This window comes from Coturnix japonica, chromosome 4 (assembly GCF_001577835.2).
Source record: "Coturnix japonica isolate 7356 chromosome 4, Coturnix japonica 2.1, whole genome shotgun sequence".
Classification (NCBI taxonomy): domain Eukaryota; kingdom Metazoa; phylum Chordata; class Aves; order Galliformes; family Phasianidae; genus Coturnix; species Coturnix japonica.
The window spans coordinates 42,036,032-42,062,620 of NC_029519.1; the positions used below are offsets into that span (position 1 = coordinate 42,036,032).

At 39.1% G+C, this 26,589-nt stretch overlaps 1 protein-coding gene and 1 long non-coding RNA gene across 4 annotated transcripts in view; one reads left to right on the top strand and one right to left on the bottom strand.

The window, feature by feature from the left end:
* LOC107313496 overlaps positions 1-13,100 on the top strand; it is a 186,099-nt gene extending 172,999 nt beyond the window's left edge. For 2 of the 3 annotated variants that reach the window (XM_015861817.2, XM_015861818.2), the window contains exons 4-5: positions 1,402-1,666; positions 2,171-7,957. In XM_015861817.2, the coding sequence (XP_015717303.1) occupies positions 1,402-1,666; positions 2,171-2,459 (554 nt within the window). In that variant the 3' untranslated portion in view covers positions 2,460-7,957. Of the gene's footprint in view, positions 1-1,401; positions 1,667-2,170; positions 7,958-12,891 lie in introns of those variants that run through there. The other variant, XM_015861819.2, reaches the window with a different exon arrangement.
* Positions 1-26,589, bottom strand: part of LOC107313497 — a 276,826-nt gene that overhangs the window by 18,433 nt on the left and 231,804 nt on the right. The gene's annotated exons all lie outside the window — the stretch shown is intronic.

The following is a 26,589-nucleotide window of genomic DNA, read 5'->3' on the forward strand; positions in this document are numbered from 1 at the left end:
CTAATTTTATGCCATTCATATCAAAATACACTAAAAATGCAATAAAACTTTGCAGCTAAAGAAGTATAAACACATCCAAGGAGCATATGATGCTCTCATGCCTCTCTCTTCCCATATGTATATATTTATATTAATGGCTTGCTTATATAGTGCCACTTTTATTCAGGATCAACATATTCTCCCTCTTTTTTTTTTTTTTTTTTTTCATCCCAAAAATGCATTTTATATTGCTCTTCACTCAGCCCTTGCTGAAGAGAGGCATCCCTGACCAAAGCACTCATGGCCACAGATAGATAAGGGCCTATTCTTTTCTGGAGTACTCACTCATTTGTCACAATGCTTATCTCACAGCTGTCAGCTCACGTGCAACATCCGTGCTCCACATAAAGGATAAATGAGCACTAAGAGTCCAGCAGTTTGCTAGACAACAATGGGAGAGGGGAAATTGGGAATGCATGGTTATCAGATGGTTAGCATTGCTGATGTTTGAAACAGGGATGCTTCCCTACCAGAACTGCAGACCATCTAGGAGGTGGTATTGCGATACAAACCCTGTTTCCCTCCCACTAATATGTAACATGGTGGGAGATCAAAGTTCACAACGTACAACCACTGGGCAGCTAAACATGGCTGCCTGCCCTTCTGCACTCTGAGCAGGACTATATTCCATAAAAGCTTCTCTCAACTTATGTCAAAATCCCTGGGCTGCAAGAATTAGGGATAGAAAAATCTGACCTCTAGTCATTTCTCTATCATTGTGTAGAAGTTTTCATATCATGTCTGTTTGAGCAGGCTCCTCTGTATTACATGCTTGCAAGATTATACATAAATACTGTTCATACACTTCTTCTCTTTTTTTTCTTCTTTCATCCCTGCACAGTTGTTTCTTGACCATCTTTCTTTACTATCTCTGCACAACTGTGGACACAATGGCTCCTGCTTGTGTGATAATGCAAGCATTAAACAGTAGGAACAATGATAATAATGACATCAGCATTGCTAGTTATTTAACATTACTGCAGTTTTCCAGATTTCAGACCTGTAAATGAACCTGCCTGCATACATGGATGTGCCATGCTTTTGACCATAACTCAGTTGTGCTTGTGTCTTGCATTGCTTAATCTTAACTAGCTGTTTTCAAGGACAGGGTTGCAATTACCTACATCTTCAATGAACTCGTCTTAAAAATAATGCTGACCAAATAAGCTAGTGATAAGGTCAATTAGTTCTCAACTTGATTAGGTCAGACCACAGGCTGTAGTGCTTCCAACTATATCACCACATACATGCTTGGTGAAAGTGCACTTAAGAGCTATAACTCCAGCTTTATGTCTCCTAGGGGCTTCCTTTGCAAACCCCAACATCATCTCAAGATCACGGAAATGCAGTTCTGTTTTTTAGGAATCTTCACCAGGAAGATCAAAGGACTTACTTACAACCTAAAGATAAAGGGGTCAGAAAAGGGAACACAGGACAAACTTGAGAAAACCAGTCCAAGAGAAAGCAACACTGAAAGCTCCACAAGAGCCTCAATGCCTGAGCTGATAGCATCTTCCTGTAGTAACCTTTCTTACGGTCCAGTGTTGGAAGAGTCAAATCAGGGAGGTTATTCCCTTGACATAGTGCTTCAGGCTGTTGGAGTGATCTTATTTTCTCCCCTAAGAAGGTAAGTTCTGCTTTTGCCTTACACTTCTGAAAGTCCTTTTTTGAATGACAGTACCCTGTTGAAACATGTTTCACTTTTTGTCTTGCCTGGAGATGTGACACCCACCCTTATGGTACTTTTGTTAGGTTAGGGCAGTTCTTCATATTCAGCATTCTCTCCAATACAGCATACCTGCCAGCTAATTGTTCAGTGGGCATTACAGACACATAACGTTCTTCCATGTTTTGTCTTCCTTTAATACATACTTAATACATGTTTGTGTTTAGGGCCAACAGAACATTGGTAACTGGTGTTTTTATAGTTGTGTCAAAGCAATCTCCTGAATATCATGCAGACTAAAACCTAAAGGTCACTGAGCACATGCCTAGAAAAAATGCTGCCCCAAATGCATAAAAGATACTTGAAATGAGACCTTGTTTAGGATAAAGTTACTTTCCAGAAGCCAAAAAAAAAAATTAAAAAAAAGTTCTGTGCAACTCAAGGCTGTTCCCTCTTGTTCTGTAGCTGTTACCCAAGAGAAGAGGACGACATCCACCTCACGATAGCCTCCTTTCAGGTAGCTGAAGAGAGACATAAGATCTCCCATGAGCTTCCTGTTCTTGATGCTATAAGATCAGTACAAGCAACCTGTCACACATATGGAGAAAAATTATGCCACAGTGGCATCACATCATCACATATGAGGTTTTTGTTTTCTCTTTCATGTGGACACAATGGGAACAGCCTTACAACTTTTAAGGAACTTCATTTTCACTTTTCCTGTGTTCAGGAGAGCAGGGAAAGTACATATTAGGAAGGACATTGCTCTGCCTCTGAACTCAGGAGCCACAGGGAAATTTGCTTTCATGGATTGTCTTTCATCACAATCATGAAATGAGAAGACAATATGCTCCATGCTTTCTACTCAGTCACGGTGATGACATCATCCTGAATAGCTTTAAAGGTGACTGAAAAAAAGAGGGAAAGAGTACTGCCTGTCAAAAACTTCCTTTGTTCCTGCTACAAATACAAGTAGAGTTGCAAAGAGCATCTGCAAAGAGCATCTACAAAAAGCATGAGCAGCACCAGGACAATGCTGGAATTTGTTCTCTTTGGAAAAAAATATTTGATGATATATCAACAAATGACTAGTACTCATTAGGCTTAATTTTTCCCCATGCACCTTCCACTGCCTGTCAGCACAACTGAGTTAGACTACACAATATTCCTGACTCTGGGGGCCAAAGTATTGCTTCAAAATCTGATGCAGAAGGAGTCTTGCCACAAGGGACTTCCTTAATCTCTTAATTAAATCAATCTATTCTTGATATCCAACTTTGTCACAATCTGGCTTTACTGCAGAAAAACCAAAGGAAGCTATTTCTTACCTCTCAGAACTAGCTTTTCCTCCACTCCAGAGACATCAACTCATAAGTTAGAGTTGTGAGTATGTTTGAATTTTATGGTCACATCACATGCCCTCATTTTGCTGACCAATTCAGCAGTAGGCCCTGAATATAGATGGACTGCATTAAAAACATGCACCTTCTTTTCTCAAAATTAAATCCATCACTTGCCAATATCTGGAATGAGGATTCGATAACTCATGTTATAGTTCTCAGCTCTTCAGACTATTGTGTCAGCAGTGTGGAGCCAGTGCCTTCTGCAGAACTGAGTATGTACAGCAAAGGCTTTCCATCACTGAAGGAATAACTTCTCATTTGCTGGATCTTTGTTCCCAGCTCTCAGCACTCACAGTGACTGAACATTGGGCTCGTAAGTGCACACAAGACCTATTCCTGTCATACCAAAAGTTAACTACTCTGGAAGCAGGTTTTCACAGACCTGATGTCTTTGGTTTGTTCCTTTTGGCAGTCTCCTGTGAAGAGGCAGAAATCCAGCTGCTCAACTCTGTTCTCACACCTGCAAGCCTCAAGCAATGTACAACAGGTCTACTCAAATCAGTCACTCACCCTATGCTCTGCCTGTGTCCTTTGCAAAACAAAACCAAACAACAAAAAAACAAAAACAAGAACAGTCCTTCATGACCATGAAATTTCAAATATATATATACAATTAAATGGCCAACAATTTTTTATTGTAGTCCTGTGCAAACCATAGCAGTAGTAACTATTTGGAGTCTTGAGAGAAAGCAGAAAGCCCAGAGAGCAAAAGCTAACCTTAATTTCACATCGTCTTCTATTACCCTGTAAACTATATCTTCATTTTTTTCGTGAATTTCATGTTTGGGCCCTGATGAAATAAACTTAATGAAACATGCCTGGTCCCAGTAGTTCCTCTGAGACTATTCATGGTCAAAGCTACACATGGATACAGGACTTTCCACCACCTTTTCTTTTAGCATTATTTATCAAGTTAACCCAGAAGATACTAAATTTCCGGAAAGAGTCATTATATAAACATCTACTTAGATATTTCACCAAACAAGTATGAGTCTCTGGGACCGTGAAACACTGTAGATCACAGAGCTGAAATAAACAGACTTTACACTTTCTAAATAACAAGAAAAGTGAAGAAAATGCAGCTGGAATAAAACAACAGAAGCCAAACCCTATATTCAAACAGTACTGAGCAGCTACTGAAATCAGTCGTTTTTTGTTTTATGAGTCTAACAAGGCCAAATTCACCTTGGAGAGCAGACAACGTGTTTACTATGCTGTCTAGACACTGCAGAAAACATAGTACCATAACCACTAACCAGAAAATGACTGTTTCCTGCAATAAATATGCCGCAAAGAAAAAAATATAAAAAAATCCTCTCTTGTATACTTGTATATTGCAGCACACATCAAAGGTTGAAATGCAGGTCCTTTAATCATCCTGTGCACCTTCAGGAGCTGCCTGCAGCTTGTTTGCTTGTTTTAACTTCGTTTTCATGTTCCATTAGATGCATGGCTTCTTTTGTTTGGTTGGTTCAAATAAAAAAGATTTTGGAAAGAAGGGAAGATTGATGTCAGTGTGGTAGGATGACAGTAGGCCAATAAACAGACAGCAGATGAGCACCAGTTGATTTCTGAGCTTCAGAGAACTTGTCTAATGAGTTTTCAACTGATACAAACTCAGGAAGTCTATTATATAAGTTATTTCCCTTCAGAAATATTTCTCTCAACAGATGATTCCCAGAACAGACATCGAGCTCACAGCTCTCACATGTGAAGCTCCAGTTGCATCTGCATGATTGGGACCTCCTGTATTTTTTGCCCCAAAATTAGTACTGAGAATAGTGATGAATTTGGGCAGAACTCACTGAGCTGTTCCAGCACATAAAGAGCAGCAGGAAAAGAGTCAGCAATTGAAACAAACATCAAAAGATGTTATTTGGACATATTCACTCTGAAAACATGAACTTTGGAAATGCCAAAAACATTCTTCACATGATGTTTGCTGAAGGAACAGTTTGTGTGGTCATTTTTTTCTGTACTTTAAAATTTAACAAACTCAGATGGAGAAAAGGCTAAACAAAAGGGATTTGGGAACTCTAAAGGATCGCTTCAAAGGACCATGAGCTGAGTGAAAAATGCTGGTTGCTTCCAGCTGAGAGATCAAGGATTTGGGGGGCATGAAGAAAGAACATGAGACAGAGGGAGTGTTCACATGATGTTAAAAACACTATAAACTTTTAGAAATCCTGTATGATAGAACAGTCCCTTTCCTCTTCTCCTGCAACCAGTTTTCTGTAGCCAGTAGGAAAGCCACAAACAACATATGTATCTCTGTAAGCTAATAGTATGTTCCTTCAGGAAGAGTGCCCTTTTCAGGGTCCCTTGAGGAATGAGAGCACCAGCTTCGCCACACCTGTTTCTTACAAATGCTATTCAGACTCTGCTTGGCCTCAGTTTTGCACTGGGGCAGCCTTGAGCACGTGCCTTTCTGCACACAAATGTCTCATTGCATAGAGCCTGAGTAGTGGAGTTATAAAAACAGTGTCAGTCTCTTGACCTCTGCTGAGGTTTCTGTGGTCAAAATCAGCTTGTGAAATCCCTGTGATATAGGCCCGTGAATAAATTGTTATATAAAGAAATATATGTGCATTTGTTTTTCATAGTTACATTCATGCATTTATTTGTCCAAGTGCAAAAGGTATTAGAGAAACAGCATTGCTAGATACAGGTAAGCAAAACTGGATTGATGGTGTTTGTTTTAATCATGATGGTGAGCAATTAGAAAAAAACAGGATGGGATGCAAGACAGTGTGAAGCTTGTCCAAAGGAACAAACTAGAATGTACTGGACAGGACCACTGTGTGGTATCTCCAAGCTCCACAGAGCTCTGCCACCCTCAGGCAATAATGCACGGAGGTTGGTGATATCTTCCCGGGCTTCTTCAGGTAGAGGCAGAAAGTCTCTGTCTGAAACTACTGCAAACTCCCCTGACTTCAGTGAATCCCTGAGAAAGGCATATATATGGATTTGTTTTTTTCCCTTGGTGGTGTCTTGGCTTCCTTGCAGCCCTAGACATCAATGTTGGAGGAAAGCCATACAGATGAGTAGCCTAAGTCTACTTTCTCTGTCAGGAAGTAAAGTAAAAAAGGATCTCTTTATGACAGCGTTGATCTCCTCAGTGACCTTTTACTGAGCACCTGTCCTTTCCTGAGACAGAGAATTAGTTTCCCTTCTATTCTTGGTTTGAAGTGATAAGCTTGTTCCTTTGCCCTGGGACTGGACAATGGACAAAATCAATTCTCATTTAAGAAGCTACAGCCGTTTGCCTTTTCCTTTTCCTGCTGCCTTTATTGATCCCCTGAGCTCTCAGAAACACTATCAATTCTGCTGAAGCCTAGCTTTATTTGAAAAGGAACTTTGATGATGGCTACAGTTCCTGAGAAAAGTGTCCTCTGTAGATTCTTTGCTCTTCTGAGAGCCAAACGAAGGCCATTTATCCCATCTGTGATGGCCTGCAGAGAGACTCTTGAGTTTGGAGCCCTGTGCCATGATTCTAGTGAGTTCTTGTCACTGTGACTCTCACCACTCTGAATCAACAAAAGAAAAGGGAAACGTACTCTGGAGAAGAAAGAGAAACATGACAGCTTTTTCCCCGGATGGCATTTTTCAGCCTCTGATTCCATGACTGTCAATTGCTTTGAGATAGTCAGCATGTCTGTAGCAACCTTTTCAGACTGCCTGTACATCCTCCCTGTCTCATAACACATTCTGGATTAACATAAGAGATTGGAGCATTAGCTACCTCATACTAAAACCCCCAGTGCAAATGATATCTAAAACATTTTTCAGTCTTTACATTAACGTAAAGGACTATACAGGGTGGGAGAAAGCAGAACATTAAGCCCTCATGATCGCACATATTCCTGCTCTTATGCATCACTGTATACTTATTTCCCATTCTATTGTCTCGGGCCGCTTAGATCTTAACAGATATAGCAGGATTTTTGTTGTTGTTATTCTTTACCTGGTAACTTACTGTTCCTGCAGAAACAATTGTAGTCCATTAATAGACTTGTAGATTAGATGTTGTGTCTAAATTAAACTGGGACTGGAATCAGAATGATATGGTTGAGCTCTTTCCAGCATAGATTAATCTAGTGTGAATAGACTGGAAGAAAAAAGTGCCTACATAGATGATATCAGTCATTCTGGAAGAAGTGCCTGCCTGCTCAGCAGAATGATACCTCTGTGGTCAGTAATTATGGGAGTCTGCAGCTCCACATTGCCCAAGCACTCCATGTGACCATGCAGAGGGGTAGAAGAAAAACTGCATCATTTAGGGTTGTAATGCAAACATTGCCAGGACAGGTTTCTTGTGCCAGAGGATACTCTACTATTTAGCTCCAAGCATGCTATATATATATACTTAGAAATAAAGCACCAAGTGAAAGTACCATATAGCCTCCATCTTCCTGCCACAGCCATATCTACATGTGTCCCCTACACAAAGGAAAAGATGATGGATCAACTGAGCTGCCTGCAATTGTGCTAGCTCTGCTGTTGTATCTACCTGAAAAAACTTAGAATCACAGAACCAAAGAATCATTAAGGTTGAAACAGACCTCTCAGATCATCCAGTCCAACCATCAACTCATCCCCAGCATGTCCACTAACCGTGCTCCTTAGTGCTCCATCCACATGTTTCCTGAACACCTCCATAGACGGTGATTCCACCACCTCCATGAGCAGCAGTTTCAGTGTATCACCACTCCTTCCGAATACCCAGACAGACAAGATGCACTTCTCTGGTGCATCTTGAAGCCAATCCCTCTTGTACTGTTGCTGTTACCTGGGAGAAGAGGCCAACCTCCACCTCACTACAGCCTCCTTTCAGGGAGTTGCAGAAAGTGATAAGGTCTCCCCTGAGCCTCCTCTTCTCCAGATCAACCAGTCCCAGTTCCCTCAGCTGTTCCTCATAAGACCTATGCTCAAAAAAAACCACCACCACCAACAAAAAAACCAAAAACACAAAAAACCAACCAACCAAACAAACAAAAAAACCACCAACCAAAACCAAAAAGAAAAAACACCCAAAACTTCTTGTATGTCCTTCTTGTGTCCACTGTTATCTGTACTCATGGGTCTTTCCTTCTACTTGCATTTACTGCATGCCACTGGGGATATTTCAGGAGGAAGTGTTAGAACTTTCAGCCTCAGCTGATGAAAGATATGAGTCATATCAAGATGCAGCTGTGGATACACAGTTCATCCAGATGGGTCCAGACTCTCAATACTGAACTCCTGTCCTGTTTTTAAATCTGACAATTTTCCTCCATCTGATCTGCATTAAGGATCATCTTAAAGCCAGTTTCTTTATACAAACAAAATAAGCCATAGCCTTTGTTTTTCCCAGGTGATGTTGTCCCAGGAAACAAAAACCAACAACAACAACAACAACAACAACAAAAAACTGGGAAATTATATCACATGCCTGAAGCTCACGCCATCATTCTGAATTTATTTATAAACAAATCTACAGAATATAGTCCATTGCATAAATCTCCAGACATGCTTCTAGCCTTAAAAACAGGGCCATGACTCTTTGCAGTGCGAATTCGTTGCAGATTTTCTCCAGGCTTCATGGATAAAAACTCTGAAACTGGCAGGGAACATTAAACTAATATCAAAAGCTCAACAAATTCCTGCAAGTGAAAGAAGAAATACTGTGTATAGATTATCACCTTGAAGGAGCTCTCTGCCCCCCCTGTAGTTTCTCTCCAGACATCCTAGTCTGGCTTTCTCAGACCTTACTTGCAAAAGCCCATGTTCTGCTTTTGCTAGGTTGTGATGGCTGTTTCCAGTTGTAACTGTGACTGTATGAGCTCATTGAAATTGTTTTGGATCAAGAAAAAACAAAAGAGCTGGTAGCAGTTCAAAGCTACTATAAAATACAGACTTCTGGTGCTAAATGCAAGCCAGTCCTAAAACTGTAGAAGCTGTCACTGACTGAATGAGGTTTATCTTCCAGACTGTTCATAACAGCACAATAGCTTCTTGTTTGAAAGTGGGCACTAAGCTTTTATAAAATAATCATCAGTACTTCTAGAATTAGAAAATACAAATGATGACCTTGATTCCCTGCCCAAGTGTACAAGGTTCACTAAGCGGATATTGGTAATTAGCTCTGATTTTTACTACAGCTGAAACACATTAATTATTTAATAAGTTTTGAAGTGCCTGAATGCGCTTCCTTCTCAATGAAAAATTTATGCTAAGGGACAATCAACAGTCTTCTCTGTCCAGTCAATAAGAAGGTATTTATATACATATGAAAACAATGTTAAGCCATGGGGAAGCATTAGGGATAGTAGTGTGCATGAGAGGAGGTCTCTCATTTTCTCTTATTTGAAATGTGCAAAGCAAGTGCTGAGTTGAAGAAATTAGCAATGAAATCTAAGGAATGAGCTAAGAAACTTGGGAACATATTGGGAAAGATTTTTCGAAGATTTCCATTTTGTGTTTAGATCCAGTGCATATGTAGAATCACATAGAAATAAGCTTAAAGGTGCTAGGAGCTAACAGTGTTAAAGGAAGTAATTGGCTCAGCAATTAGCAAATAGAGAGAGGTTTTCTGCTAATTAAAAATAAAACGTCCTTGCACTTCCTTCTCCCTAACATAATTCAAACAAACTCTGCAGCTAAACATAAATGTTTTTTGGCAGCAAGAAGCTTAAGCTTCTCATTTGCCTATCAAGGTCTGTGTAGTTTTATGCTCCAGCTGCAGCGTTTTAGGAAGTGATTAGCTATTCATATTCTTTACACTCAGGAGAATGCCCTGGCACCGGCTTAGGGCAGCTGAAACAGACAGAGGGAAATGCTGTGTTCTACTTGGGAGTGCACTCCAGGTCATGTAGGCCTTCAGGGATCCACAGAGCTTGAGTGCCACAGCCATAGTAGATAAACCACTCAATGCCCCTCCTGGTTGAGCCCCGATAACTCCTGCAAATTGAGGTGTATGCAGCCTGTGCTGTGTCAGGTAGCTCACAGTGTGGGTGTGCTGGATCTCTACGCTGGTTTTAGAGTAAATGGACAAGTAAAGGGTAATGGAATCCTTTGACACTATGAAATAGAAAACTACTTGGCTTAGAAGTCCTTTGGCAGGAAGAGCATACCCAGGAAATTCTATTATATAATCTGTGGGTTTTTTTTTGGTTTTTTTTTTTTTTTTCCATACATACTTGCTCGGATATCTGCTCTTAGTGATAGTTATAGACAGCATGATGAGGACAAAAGAGCAAACCCAGTATGGCCATTACCGCATTCTAACTTTTTGCTGAAAAGAGCCTACACATGCAAAAGTAAATTCAAATCAAGGCACTACCAAAAAATTATATCCTGATTACAAAATATTGAAGACTTCAAGAAATGAATGGATGGGTCATACTCCTAAAGCCACATTAAGCAAACCTCAAGCTTAGTTAACTATCCTAAAGTTTCTCCATGGAAGAAGTGCCTTTCCTGAAAGTTCCCATTTCTACAGACAATGTAGTGAATGTACATTTTGTCTAATTTCGACACATCCACACACAGTTTTTGTTATACAGCTCTGATTCTGGAACTTCATGTTTCCATCCATACTGTAAGCAATGAACAAGTTCTGAGTTAATTTTTACACCGAGTTTCATTAACATGCAACTACTACCAGCAAAAACCTGATCAATAAAAATTAAAACACAAATAGAGGGCTCACTTGCTTGAAGCTAAGATTGTTTCTCTTGAAATGTTCAATATTAGTTCCTTCAGTAACTGGGGCAAACGGCTGCCTTAACAAGGCAAGCTATTTTGAAAAGACCTTTATGAAAAGATTCCCAAATTTAAAATACATAAAAACAGCGCTAAACATAACAGGTGAAGAAGGGATTCCAACTTCACATTTGGTAAAGAGAGAAGCAATCTGTGGAAAACCCTCTGCCTAGAACTGCCATGCCAATGTGTGAGTAAGCAAGATGAAGAAAGAGGTATTTTGTATCCATCACTGTGGTTGCACGAATAAAAGAGAATAAACGATGTTTTTGTTTACCTGTGTTTAGAAACAGGATGTGTGCTCTCTCCATTGGGAGAAAACAAACCAGTCACTTGGGCTTCAGATTAACTCTGGAAATCTTGGCCACAGGAACAGCAAATTTTCCCTGCTTTCTACCACTGCCAGCCAGCTTTCCAGCAGTACTGTCAACGTGATGTGAAATGGGACTTCACTTCTAAAAAACATACGTAATTTACCCAAGAAAAGTAGAGCTGTAAAAATTTCTTATTTTGCAAAGCTCATCTTCTAACAATTTAATTTAATTAGGTCAGGAGAGAATAGGCAGCAGCAGCAAAGCAGATCTAGCGAGATCTTTCCTAACCAAACAGCAACCCCTAGGAGAATTGAAATATCATCAGCAAATGTTACATCCCTAATTATAATATAAGGTTACTATAAAAATCAACAGTGTTGTAATTATGCTTTCAGTAGAGCAGTAAGTATGTTCTGGTGGAAAAACGTACTGCTTTGTTATGTGATAAATTCATTTTTGGGTAGTGAAAGGTTTGCCTACTATAAAATACAACTTAGTTCTGAAAATGTTAATTTCATTAAATTTTAGTGAATTGAAGTGAGACCCCATGAGGAATTATTGCAAACTTCCTGTTGATTGTTTGACTGGAGCCCAGGCAGGAAACAGAAGTGAAGTAATTAGTGCTGACTTCAATGTCACTGAAAGATATTATTTAATGCATTTTGAAGAGCTTTCCTTAATATATATATGTACATATATATATATATTCCCCAAATCTGCATTGTTTACCAAGTAGATGTCTTTCCCAGAAAAGCATTAAAAAGGTAATTTTTTTTTAAAGTTCCCATTTTTCAATTCTGTGTCCATCACTTGGAAAATGGCAAACAACACGTGAGGTCATTTGGGGGCAATCACTGCTTTCTATGAACTAGGATAAAAGAACAGCACCACATGGAAAGTTGTGATCTGTTAGAAAGAATAAGCAGCAAACTGAGTCCAGTGTTTCCTGTTCAAAGATTTCTGTGTATAGCTCCCTCTGCAAAGTTAAATACAAAATACAGAACAACCTTTAAGTCATGGGTGACATAAACAGATGAATGGCACCCCTCAGTCCATTTAGCTGCATTACAGCAGAACTGGCACAACCGTTACCATTTTTTTATTTATCCATTCAGTGGAGCCAGTGCCTAAACTCAGTTCCCTGAGATCATGTCCACCTTGTCAAAAAGACTTTTGACTGGCTGCTTTTCTATGCAGAAATATTTTTAACCAGTTATCATTCCAGAATTGCTTCTCATGAAGGATGGTGTGTGCAGGATCTTTGAGCTCCTGTATGACTGTCTGGCAACAGGGCTGCCTGTCCACTAGGAATATGATTAAAGTAAGACTCATCAGTTTAAGCAGTCAAATTCCCCAGTTGCCCATTCTAGAGACAAAAAAGGATCCAATTTAATTAATCACAGCCTGAAGGAGCATAATTAATTATAAGTTTTACCAATATCAACTTCCTGACCACAAGAGAGCTTGGAGCACAGATGTCTAACCAAGAAAACAGCTCTGTGAATCTGATTGTTTCCCATGTTCTTTAAGTGATGGTAAGAGGAGGAAGGAAAAAGAAAGCTAAACTAGTGTATTTGATCAGTGTAGTGGGCAAATCTGCCAAAAACAAACAAACAAACAAACAAATAAACAAGAACATCAGTAGAGAATGTTCTTTGAAATTGCTTCTGGCTTCATATGTAAAGGCACCTTTCCTTCTAACCTGATTTTGTTATGCAATTTACAGCAATGACACCAGATAGAAGAACAGTGACACCAGTCAGAGAAATGAAGAGCTGCAAAGGACTTGAAGAGATCACCTAGACTGCCCTCTTCAATCTAGGACAGAATTAATTCCATCTGGATGCACAGACATATTTTGTGCAAGTCAGAATTCACATGCCTATGACTTGTTTGGCTTTCAAGTAAATTCAAATAAAGGCTTTTTTTAACCAATTCTTTGGTGGGTTCCAGTCAATAGCTTGCCTAATATTTTGCTTGTCCACAAGGACAGTCACTGTGGTTGATCGTTTCTCTTAAAAGAGAAGCCCTTCTGTTATATGCAGTATAAATGTGTTAAAATATTACACAAAGATCATTTCAGAATAAAACTTCCATTAAACAGTACTGAAGTTCTGTTACCAACATCACTACATGATGAAATAGTTTTAAGATAAATTTAAACACGTGAAACTGGTAGAGTGGAGATCGTTGGGGCATCAGAGATCTGTCAATAATCCTCTCAGAACTATAGGTATTGCATTCTTTGCTGAGCTACTTGAATTAAACATTGGTGGGGACCAGAAGTGGAGTAGGTGGGAAAGCAGATCTGTTTCCTTCCTTTGAACTGTGAGCCAAACACTCTTTGCTTGTTATGGGTATGCCTATTATTGCGCATAGTGGAGCATTATAGTGAGAGAAGGGCACAGCCTTTCTCCAGGAATACGTATAGGCATCGTGAGAAACATCCACAAACTAGGAAAAGGAAAACTAAACTTTCTTTTTATTCAGCGTAACCAACTGTTGAAAACATTTTGCATTGTATGAACACATAAAAATACTTATATTTAGGCTTTGTTTTCCATGATAAAGCTGGAAGTCATGTGCAGCAGGATGCAATAGACCTCAGAGCTTACAGACCTAAACCTTGGGTGGGACTTTCACAACACACGACCAAGTTGTGCTTGTTGCTTATTTCTACCAAATAGGACACTTGATACAGAGGGAAACAGAAATAATGCTCTGCTGACATTGCTACTGCTTGGTGAGGCTGCATCTCTGAATCCTGATCCAAGGCTGACTTACTATCTCTAGAATTGCAGCATCTCACTGGAGCAACAGTGATGGATGGAGTAACCAGAGTAGTATCTCCAGTAACTGAAGAAACCAGATGGCTTCTTCTGTTCAAATTACAGATTTTCTCAAAGCCATTAAATGAAATACAGATTCCAGCATGACAGCTTCTTGGTTCAATAACGCACAACAGTAACAGTTTCTGACAAATCAAGCACCCAAATTTCCACTGACTTCTAGTGAAATCTCCCTCTGTAAAGCACTGCATCCTTCTACAACACACCACTGTTGGTTGAGATGAGACACAGCATCTCCACAATCACTTTACAAGAAGATGAAATTACCCCTTATGATAAAATTCAGAGAGAATTTTGACTACATCACACAGTCCATAAGCTGTTGTATATTGGCTGGTAGTAGTACAAGTGAACATACAATAACAAGTGTTAATCTATAAGAAGTGTCAGTATCCTTCCTAGCTAACAAAGATTGTTATCCTCATCTCCATTGAAGGATGCTGTTATAGTAAAAAATAAAACAAAACAAATCCACCAGCCAGGGCTTTTAAAACTCTTTGACCAAATCTCAGCATCCTCTTAAGATTTCCAGTGTTCAAGTGCCTTTAATTACATTCAGTTTTCAATGGGAATTTGTATTTTTCCTGTGCTAGTGGTAATACGTGTGCTCACTGGGACTTACCTTTTAGTATTAGTTTAAAAAAAAAAGGGGGGGGGGGGGGGGGGGGGGTAGTTAATCCGTGTCCTGTTCTTTGCAGTAACTCAAAGAGATGTCTGCTTTCTGGTAGCCAGAGCCGCCCTTGGGGAAGGGGGGGGGGGGAGGATGGGGGAACAGCAGCCCAACTCAATATATACTTGGAGAGAGCTTCTGAAACAGCTAAGAAGCAGTTAAGCACCCAACTTCACTCATTTCCAGTGGCATAACCCATCAAATTCTCAAAAGTGCCTTAAAAACCTTTGGCTGGTTTTAATCTATGACTCTTAGTCTCTTAACCTAAGAGATTACTCAAAACAGCCAGAAAAAATGTTGCTTGACCTGAGTTCTTTCTTTGCTCCCGACAAATTTCTTTTCCTTTCTTGGAGTTCAAACCATGTGTGATGATTTAGGCTATACTAAGTCCATCTGTACACTCATTTTTCACTTGTGTTAAGGGGCTCATTTCTCCTTCCAGGGAAATACTAAATTATGTGTGAAATGAAATACCAAACTATTGTATGTATGAAGAAAACGAGTCCCTCCTGGCCTTGTGTTCCCTTCTTGCATTATATCCACTGTAATGTTTACTGAGCACATACATAACTTCCAGAGCTAGACAATTTCACGCCCTATTTAGAATTCCCCCTATTAAATAAAATGATTGGGAATTTACCTTCCTTGCACAGAAATCTTTTACCGAGCTGATATATTACTTATATTACATCTACGGAAAAAAAAAAGAGGTCAGGAAAATGATAAAATTTTCCTTTTCACTTCAATTCTAATTTTGATCTATTTTTTTAGTCCCAGTTTTGTTTTTACTCTAACGGGGGACATAATTTTCATTTTACCTGCCTGAATTCTGTCTGCTCATGCACTGCTATCAGAATGGACAACATCTGACATTTTCTTAAGGATGAGGGTCACCGAGTCCCAACATCGTGTGTCCTTTCTCTTAAGAGAAATCAGTTCCTGACCTATTATCTCACAAGATGCGTTTTAACTTAAACACAGCTGTTTATCTTAAGAAATTGGTCACTCAGTCATGAAACTCAGAAACATTCTTAAACTCAAGTGCAAATGAATGTGCTCATAAATTCATGTCTGAATATATGTATTTATATATACATATGTATAAATTATGTCAACGTTGGAATTTTTAAAGTGTTTGTGGCATGTATACAAAGTACATATATACATGTATACAAACAGCTTTCTAAGCCTCTAGGGTAACAAAACGTGTGTTTATAGACTGAAAGCTGAAAGACCAATGATTTTTAATTAGGAAAACGAAACAAGGCAAAAAAACAGTAGCAAAACCTGCAAAACAAAGGAGCTGTAGTAACTTATTCTTGGACTTCACAACTCAAAACAACTTTACAAGTAGGAAATGGATTTTGATAGTGTTGTAATGACTTCTAAGTTCTGAAATATCACCTGACTTAAAGTATTAAGAGCGGAAGCCATACAGGTGTTTAGGAATGCTAACTTTTCAAGATGCTAACAAATTTCAAGACAAATTTGTCTTGAAAAGGCTGGACAATTCATACATGTTTTCCCAATGGAGAACAGTCACCCATTCAAGATACCATGTCACTAGCTAAACTGAAAGGTAGAAGAGCATCACATTGATTTCTTTGGGGGATAAATATCCATTGATTATAGAAGAGTGCTTGTTTAAAGTATTTTCTCCACTCACAAAATAAATAAATAAATATTAGAAGTCCATTTATTTATACGTAACCTAAGAATTTTAATGGTTGGACTTTCAGGACTTTAAACTGCTTAACTTTTTGATCCTCTAGCTTCACAGCTGAATTGTCTTCAGTAGATTTACATTGAAAGAAATAATTCTAATATTCTGTGACCTCACTGGTAATGTTAATTTACTAAACATTGTAAATGCTGCTCATTCCTCTTCTCTACATATGTAACTTTACATGAAAACAGCCCTGTGAAAGACAGGGAACAACCAGCAATTAGCTTGTAAAAATGAATCACAGAATATCCCAAGTAGGAAGAGACCTATAAGGATCATCAAGTCTAACCCCTGGCTCCACACAATAGAGTTTTTAATTTCTTATTCAAACACTGTCAATCATGAAACAGAAGAATATTCTGTAACCCACAGTTCTTTCCCTTCAGCTTTTTCATTTGATGTATTGTTTTCCTGCATCTTTTTTATATGCCTATAATGTTAATTATAACAAACACACACTATTCCAATCATTTGTCCTTAAGCCGTTTCACACCTAATTTAGCGAATATGAGATACATTACTCAATCTAAGTGTGTCTGTATGCTTCCAAACATTCTGAGTACTGTAAGAGAAAAGTATTTATACCACTACAGTGGAGAAAATTAACAGCCTTCTGATATCCTGTACTGAATAAGATATGCTAAGCTGATATAACCCATTAATCCAAAGCTCTGTCAATCACATGTTTCCATGTTTTTCCTGAATACTAAGATTAGCGACTTGTTTGCCTCCTCTAGCACAGTCTAGTGAGGTGGCTTTGAGCAACCATCCAGATCCTTCCCCTAATTCCCATATATCAAGATTCCACACCCTGCTGCAAGAATTGCCAACAAACTGATGTTCTAGCATTTATTTTTCCATGCTAAGAGTGGGAGCAAACCACCCCATATCCAATTCTACAATTGCAGCTTCTGATGGTAAAATACAGTTTTGTCTGTCAGGTACTGAGCCATTATACATTTCTGTTTTCTGTGCCAAAAGTTCCCTGCAAATATAAAAAAATACCTCCTGTTGATAAAGCACTGCTGCACTATGAATGCTGCGCCTGCAGTGAACACATAGGGAGCCAGTGCAATTACCTCAGGGTTAGAGCACTAAAAGTGAGATGTATAAAGCTCAGTGAAGTGAATCTTACCTTATCTTTCTAAATCAATATCTGGCCAATTTTCTACCAGGGCAGCACTGTACATGTAGTTACTGAACATATGGGGCAATTTTTATTTTCAACCTTAAGTACATTCACTGGTGTGACACGTTTCACTTAAAGAGAGAAAAGAAGTCAGAACATCCATTGATAAACATTATTTTCAAAGTAAAAGAAGAAATTCAGACTTAAAAAAAAGGGGGGTTGGAAGGGATCCTAAAAGGTCCATGATCCATTCTCTTGACCAAACGCTAGAACAGCCCGATGTAATTCAGACCTGGCAAACATTCATTTCTCTTGTTCATAACAATCCACTCCTTCCACATGCAAATTTGTTTCTCCATCAGCTCTCAAGTCCTTCTCTTGTGTTTGCTGTTCTTTTACAGCAGGGGAGATTCTTTGAGCGGTACCCACCAAAGCTTTTCCATGGCTACTTTTATTGAGATTCAAATGCACTGTGTGAAATGAGTGTACCTTACATTAATAGAGAAAAATGGAGTGTGGCTGACATAGTTAGGAAGGGCAAAACAATTCAAATCAATCATGCAGCTAAATTCTGCAACACCATTAAAGCTGATGAGTACCTTACAAGCACTGCTGATAGAAAACTGTAAAGCACTCTACAGGTAGGAAGTAAAATCAGAGGGAGACTGAGAATAACATCCACCTTATCTAAGCCAGAAGAGAGGTGATTCATCCTATGTTAATTCAGGTGCTTATTACAGTTCAGGCGAATCATTTTCAGGAGATTATTGTCTGAATAGGGTGTCTGAACACTTAACTGAAGTTTTCTGAACCAGTGTAAAACGAGACACTAAACCTTTCCCTGATTAAAGAAGTGAAGAACCCCTTCTTCTGTAACTTCCCAAAAGATCACACAAGAAGTCTGAGATGGAGAGCAAGATTAAGCACAACTCTCCTGTTTCCTACATGAGCTCTGTGAAAACCAGGTCATCCTATCTTCCTAAATCAGGTGAGTAACTGGAAGTCCTGACATCTAACTCCCATGCTCCAGCAGATAGAGATAGAATGTGTCACTTGTCCATCAGCGGATCCAGCATTTCTGGAAGCACTCCAAGCAGAGCTCTCCCTGGGGCAGTACTGGAGAGTGAACCGGCACCTGAATTTTACAACTCCTGGCAAGCAGCAGGAGTAGCTCTCCTTGAGAATGCAGAGGAAGATGACAGTGTGTCAGTCAAGATTCTCTACAGTCTCCAGTAGATAAGCTGCAGAAATAACAACTGAAATGAAGGGAACATGCAGGGTTTTTTTTTAACTTTGAATGTATTTTTGCCCCAAACCTCTCCCACTCCTCTTTGGAAAGGAAAAGGAAATATAACTTTTTTTCTATCACATCTATCACATCACATCTTTGCCCACAGATTTTGGCAGCAGATTACTATTTATGAGGTCACCTTGCCTATATCATCTATTGGCTCACTGTGTGGATTTTTTGGAGATTTGGAAAGCAAATCATTTTACTAGTCAGCATTAGGCAGGTAGACATCCCTACCTAACAGAATGATAGTCATTGTGAATACACAGATCATCTCCATAGTGTGTACACCATGAGAACAATGTATCTGCATAGGACTACATACATGCTCTGAGATTGCATGGCAGCAGAGAACCAGATGCATTAAGCTCCTGGCTTTTGTATTTGATCTGAAGTCCAGAGCAGCTTCCTCAGGACTAACACAAAGCTAAACATGGGGCTGATGAATGTGCTTGTGGGAAACATTTTTCCACAAAAGGACATTTGTCTTTTTGATCTCCCTATATTAAAAGCCTAAAGCTGAAGCTGTTACACCTGGGAAATCTCTTCCAAAGTTGTACAGACTGAATAGGTAACTCATCTGAGTTCTGATTAGCCAGCTGCCCTGTAAATACAAGAGGTGGCTGTTGTGTGAATGCAAAGAACTTTTGATTCACTGAATAGCCCTGAATGATAGATACGCTGCTGGAAAGCAGAAAAGGAGGCCTAGCACCATGTCTGGTTCTCTTTTTCATGCCTGCTGCTGGCTGACTGCAGTCAAAAGCAGGGTCTCAGTATTGCTGTGTAACTGCAGTCTGCAGCAATTCGCTTTCAGTACTGTTTGCCAGGACAGGAATCCTGATCATGGTAATTGGGATCCTCTTAGCACTAGTAATTAATCTACACAATCTACAACAAAAGAAACACTTTAGGTAGTTTTATCAACTATTCTATGTTAAATTATTTCAAGTCTCTCATTTTTTTATTTTTATTTTTTTAATTACATAAACGACCACGTGGTGTGCTGGGTATATTTGATGTGAACTGCACACTTAAGTACAAGCAGTAATTCGTGACTCTATTTGCCCTGCTAATAGTGGGCAATGTGTAAGCAACTAAGTGCTTGTAACCTTTCACTTCTTTGTCACTTCACTGGCTGAAATCTTTACCATGTGCAGGAGAAATAAAAGTGAAGAACGTGTACTGACTGATACGCAACAGCTCACTGGGACTAATGGGCAACTTGGCTGAAATTAATGTGCTCAACAGCCTAATGCTGCATCTTTGCTAGTCAGCCAAACAGAGAAGGACCGACCTTTGGTGCTTCACAGAATGGGCTGTCATTGCTCGGTTTCTGTCTTCCATTTCTCTGCTGGAAGGAGAGAAAGCTTGACGAATATCTACCATCCCCAGCCATTGTTCCCTGCACAAGCAGCAGAGAAGCAGCCATCTGATGGACCTTCCTGTTAACTTCTGAAGCCTTCCAGATAGTCTGCCAATGCTATGGTTTAGCAAGCACACACTATGGTTTAAAACACAGACAGCATCCAGTGCAGCTGGGGATACAAACCCCAGTATTTTCAGCCTCCACTTCAATAACTTGACAGTCAAATTTCCATTAGGTTCAGAGGGGTGAAAGAAAATAGAGTGAATAATATCTAACTGTTGGATGTAGTCAAGGGACATCTATTAACAAACCTTGAACATACAAATACTAAATACTCTTTATTCCATTGTACAGAAACGTGTTACCTTCTTGGATCTGGTGACTGAATCACGTTGTTTTTGAAGAAAAGATGAAACTATCCAGTCATTATTCAAGTAAAACAATCCATTCAATATGTGCTTAAATGATACTGAAACCATGTTCTTGAGCACTGAGCTACCTAAGAAGACTTCAGGGCGTATTTCCTTGCAGTAAGAACTTTTTGTCTCTTTTATAAATTCTCCATAAAGACAAAAAACATGCTTTTTCCTGAAGAAGAAATAATAGTGTAAGCGAAGCGGGAGAAGACTTTTAAAAACAATCTATTACCTAAGTGACCTTGAATGCATCTACTACAAGCGTTAATGTGGAAAAAACAATTACAGAAGAGTTAGAGGATAAAAGAAAAAGATAATTCTTAGAGAGAAATGTGAATTCCTCAGTAATTTTTGTAAGGATTTGCTAAGAAACATGGCACTGCTGACCCATACAGAATCTACCACCTCTCTGAAATATTTCAGGTGAATTTTTGGTTATTTGCCATGCATTCAGCAAACAGACATGAGCTGACAGCTACTGTGGTGGAAAATGAAAGAGATAGAAGGAGTGCAAAGACCTTGTAAGAATAGTATCAGCCATCCTCATACAACTTACAAAGGCTTGCTATCTAACTGTGATATTTTCTTCCTTATGAACAAGCTATCCTTGAAATCATTTCAATATACTAACTATTGATGCATCTACACCATCATTTCAAAATGAGCAATCAGTCATTTTTCTGAGCCTTTCTGAAATTAACTATTTTTCTATCAATGATTTGAGTATGTGAGGAAAACTACATTGAGGGGAGGTAGGGTTATTTGTTCGGCTTCTATGGCAAAGAAATCTAAAAAACGAAAGAACAATGGAAGTAACATCATATGTTGAGCTCTTCTATAATCAGCCAAAGGACTTTTACTGTTATATATAAACAAGGAGATTGCTGAATCAGTCCTTCCTTGGAAGACAAGAGATTAATCTGAAAATGACCACCACAGTCACTAGAATTAGCTTTTATGATCTAACTGGTTTTGGTTATTTTTCCTTTCTAAAAGAGAGAAAAACATATAAAGAGTGACTATAAATGCTGAGGGCTCAGCCCAGACACAGGAGTCAACTTTTGATCATTGACCTGTCAGTGACATTTGAGTTGCCTTGAGCAGGTTTCAAAGCTGAGGAACATGAAAGAGACAGAGTTGGAGATAACCCCCAAACATTCTGCATTCATCGGAGAGCACAGATGATGATAGGCTGTCCACTAGTGGCTAATTCTCAGCATAACTTGAAGCACTCAACATAACCTGAACTTGAATTTGTATGTATAGATAATAACATTTCTAGTAAGGGAAAGATGACTCTTGTTCAAGAGATACAGGAACAAACATGACCAGAAAAGTGCTGGGGCAAGTAGGTCCTTCCAAAATTTGAGACTGTTATACATACATTGCTCTTAAGTGCACTCTGCTTTTCTTGACTGCACGCCCTCTTTAGACTATCAGCACAGTTTGATTTAATGCATTTGCCATATTCCTGCTGCTCTATATCAAATGATCATGTATTAACACACTCCTTTATGGATTTTTAGAAATCAAAATGATGAGACACATTAAAAAATACAAATGCTGTTTTAAAAAGATTACGTAATTAGTAATGTCCGAGAAACTACACCACCATCTCATACCAATCTGCCTTTTTTGAGTGCAAATGTATTCTAGAAGACCGTGTGATTTATCGTACTTCAAAGGGAGGAAAAATAACCAGGAGATTCATCTCAAGGCACAGTTGAAAAGTCATCGTAACTGTTCATAATTCTCTGGTAGTAAAGGACATGTACCATGTGGATCTTTATTCTAACTACTGGCCTTCAAAAAAGTGATACAGTCTTCTTGAACGAAGAAACTTGTATAATGGTTTCCACAGCAAACCTTGGAGTAGGACATTTCTTGAGTACCTATCAAGAAGTTGCTGTACGTGTGACAAAAGTAAGAAGTAGCAATTCACTTATCTACTTAGCACTAAAAGCTCTTCCCTAGTGCGAGCAGTGAGCATATCTTGTTCTTATTTTAGCATATTTTAGTCAGCCTGCTCTCATTAGATGAAAACTTGGACCAAGGAAGAATTTGAGTACAGTTGCCTAGTGACTCTAACTGTGCAGGAACTAGTGTTCCTTTTGTGATGGAGTGTCACCATTCCTGGATTCTAAACTAAAAAAAAATTATATGCAACTGCTTTGACATTCACTTTAATGTTCATCTCATTCCTAATTTTCAGCCATCAAATATGGACTCAGCCCAAATCTTACAGGAAGGTTGTGGCTGGGATTGGCACATTGCTCTTCAAAGAACAGAAAAGGAAATGAGATAAAGCCAAGTGTCTTATTTTTACATGCTTGTTTCATTGATTACTCTGCACTGGGTTAAGCTGAGATCACACCACCTAGTAACACCATCTTCTGAATTCAGCTAACATAAAAGTATTTCCACCACAATACAGTTCTGGACTGGAAGCTTCAATGGCTTGACCATATCCAACAACTTTAATGGTGGGGTTCTCATGAGAGCAGAGCAGAGAGGGATGATTACGCCCCTTGCCCTGCTGGCCACCCTTCTTTTGATGCAGGCCTGGATATAGTTGGCTTTCTGGGCTGCTAGCTAGAACACATTGCTGACTCATGTTTAACTTTTCATCAGCCAACACTCCCATGTCCTTCTCTTCAAGGCTTCTCTCAGTGCATTTTCCACCCAGCTTGTATTTATGCTTGGGATTGCCCTGACCCTTGTGCAGGACCTTGCACTTGGCCTTGTTGAACTTCATGAGGTTCACATGGACCCTCAAGCCTGTCAAGGTCCCTCTGGATTGGCATCCCTTGTCCCCAGCGTATAAACCACACCACTCAGCTTGGTGTCACCCTCAAACTTGCTGAGGATGCACTCAGACCCACTGCCTATGCCAAAAATAAACCAAGAAGAAATCAGTCTGCTTAACTATAAACCCCAAATGCCAATTTACATACATATACAGAAATTCCTTTTCATCATTCTGCTGGAGCTCTGCAGTTCTCTGTGTGGTTGCTTATCAGGAGAAAAACATCCAGCTAAACTCATAAACAAATAAATGACAGTGCCAGGATCAAATATGGACTCAGCACCTATGAGGATCCTAACATTATTTAATAAGTACAAGATTTTTTGAACACTGCAATTCTTTCAAAATCAGTCTCCCCTAAATCTACTTAGAATCCAGGCTCTGGGCATACTCATGGACTTTGCACCACAACAGGTTTGGGTTTTTTGGTTTCCCAATTAAACTGTTGATTATCTAAAAACCAAACTGTATGGGAAATTGGTAATCACAGCCTGAACCTCTGATTAATCAGCTGAGACATGTGTTGGGTCAGTTGTGGGAGCACAGGTGAGAGTAATTTAGCTTTGCTCCTGGAAGGGGTGAAGCTTGACTCCATCTCCTCTAGACCTCATTTAACGGCTGACCACTAAGGCAGCATCTCTTGGAGATTGTTCCTTGGTGGATATTGTCTCAGTGGTTCCCAGCAGACTGAAGGCTTCCATATGGGTGAGTTTGTTCTGTAAATAACCTTTTGGGTATTTACCACCATCTTTTTGTTATTGTCACTGTACACAAACCAAACAAAACTGAAGGCCTTCAGACACTGTCTCAAGATTTCTGCATCTACAGCTGTGTAAAGAACAGCACTTAAGACTGCTAATAATGAACTTCTAAAGGTTCATTTCAACTTGGACAGATGCCTTCAGGCAAAATTAGGCTGATTTGTGCATAATTTAGCATACTAAGTTGCTTTATAAAGTATGCATGTTGTAATTTGTGAAAGGAGATTCTCAAAGTGCTGTAAAAAGAAAGAAAAAAAATACTTTAATGCTGGATCAGAAAGAAAACAGGCTGCAATAGGAACTTATCAAGGCATCTGCCACTAAAAAAATATATCACAGTTAAATACAGAGGGCAGGCAAACATCAAGGAGGGAAGACCAGTGTTGTAAAAATCTGTTTACTCTAGCAGCATCTGCAGAAGCTGTGGCATGAATGGTTTGCTGCCACTAAGGCTTTGACAAAGGCTCAGATGAAGAAAGGAAAATATTTTTTTGGCCTGAGAAGTAAAAATTGCTTCAAATTGCAAGCTCATGCCAGGGAAGAAGTACTGACTCAGCCCACAGTTGGACAGTTTAATTACTATTAAGAGAAGTCCCTGAGCTGCATGTCTCATGGGTAGTTTCTTGTGCAATTCCTGCATAGCTTGCTCTGATATTTGTGATAATGTGTGCAGTACCTGGAATTCAACTCCGTGACCGAATGGCCTCATCTTGTGTGTATCAGCAAGGTTCTTCTGCAATTGCTGCAGATATGCTGACTACACTAACCTTCTCTTCTGTAATTCAAGGCTTGCCTGTACTCACTGAAATGCTTTTGCATTTTCTTCTGCAATGGTTTGTACTACGCAACAGGAAAATACTCTGACATACATCTATATACAAAGGCTCACACAACTGTAGCACTTTTGCAATTTTCATAATATAGTTTAAAATAATTTCATCTCTCATTTGAGCTTCTTAACCTTTGCTTAAGCCTACAGAGTATTTTAAGCAGTGGCTGTATCAGATTCTGTTTTATTTAACCTCCCTGATCTTTTCTCTGTCAATTAGATCAACACGTTCTGTTTAGTGTTTCGGGGAGGGAGTCTCTTTCTCCAACTCATTGTCACTTGCTCTTAGGAGGTAGATAGTCCATATGGCTCCAATTGAGCCAAATAACCAGAAGGCTTCTTTATTTTAGAGTCATGAACAGCTTGTTGTCTGACTTTAGCAAGGACATGTTTTTGATCATTTGTGCTGTTAACAACAGGTAACTCAGTAGAAAAGAGGAGGGCATGAAAGACAGAAAGCAGAATGCACAGCCAGAGGGAAGATCAGATTCTGCCCTCTGTAACAGTAAAATCAAAGAATATCTAGCAATAGTGCACAAAGAATGACATTTAATCAAAATATAGCAAACAGAATGCAACCAGCAATAACAACAAACCCCAGTCTCTCTCAGGTCCTCCCTATGCCTGATTTTTTTTCCTGTTTTTTGCCTCCTACATTACATACTCCTTAGAATATGGACTGTTTTCAGTACACATGTCTTCTGTAATGGTGAATCAATTAATAACTGGCTAATTGCAATTATGCTGGTTGACAGTTATGGAAACTCAGCAGTGTGTTTTTATCAAGGCAATCCTTCAGCTGTTTTATCACCCAGTTATTACAGAGAGAGCTGACAATAGCAGAGATGCTAAAGGAGACCAAGTACCCCTAACAAAGAGCCATGGATAACTAATCAAACTTATTGAGAAGAGCAATTTCAGTGATATTTTCAAGACTTTAGTAAGTCTAAAAAACACAATTGTTGCTTTCTAAACAGGAGCTGTTAGAGAACAAACTATTTTTAAAGTTCTGAGTATAAAAAAATAAAATCAAAATCCACATAAGCAGACCCATTTTCATCACAGTATTTCCAGCATGTACCTAGGTTTAAACCAGAGCATTCCCTTTGTAAACTTTACTAAGACTGTTCACTTCTTTGAAGCTGAACAATCTGCTGTTCTAAGTGTGTTTCAGGAGAGGAGAATAATTTCCCCAGCATTTTCTCTACAAGAAATGTCTGCATAAAAGACAAAGCAAAGAGGAATATTCAGTATTTGTGCGATATGTAGAAATATCTTTGCACTTATGGTACACTGAAGTGACAAAAGTCATGAGACTTGCTTTTATATTATTTAGCTGGTAAAGAAGGTGGATAATTTAATGAAATCCATAGTTGACCAATCAAAAGCAAGAATAAACCATGTTGTTGACAAGAAAAGAGTTGCTTCCTGAAAGATGTATGATTCAGAAGAACACTTAACCTTGTGCTTAAATTTAAGCACAACCCTAGAGTTAAGCATTTATGCAAATTCTCTGCTGAATCAGGGGCTGTATATGTAATTCATGGATATATTTATGAAGTACAGCGATGCCCGGGCAGA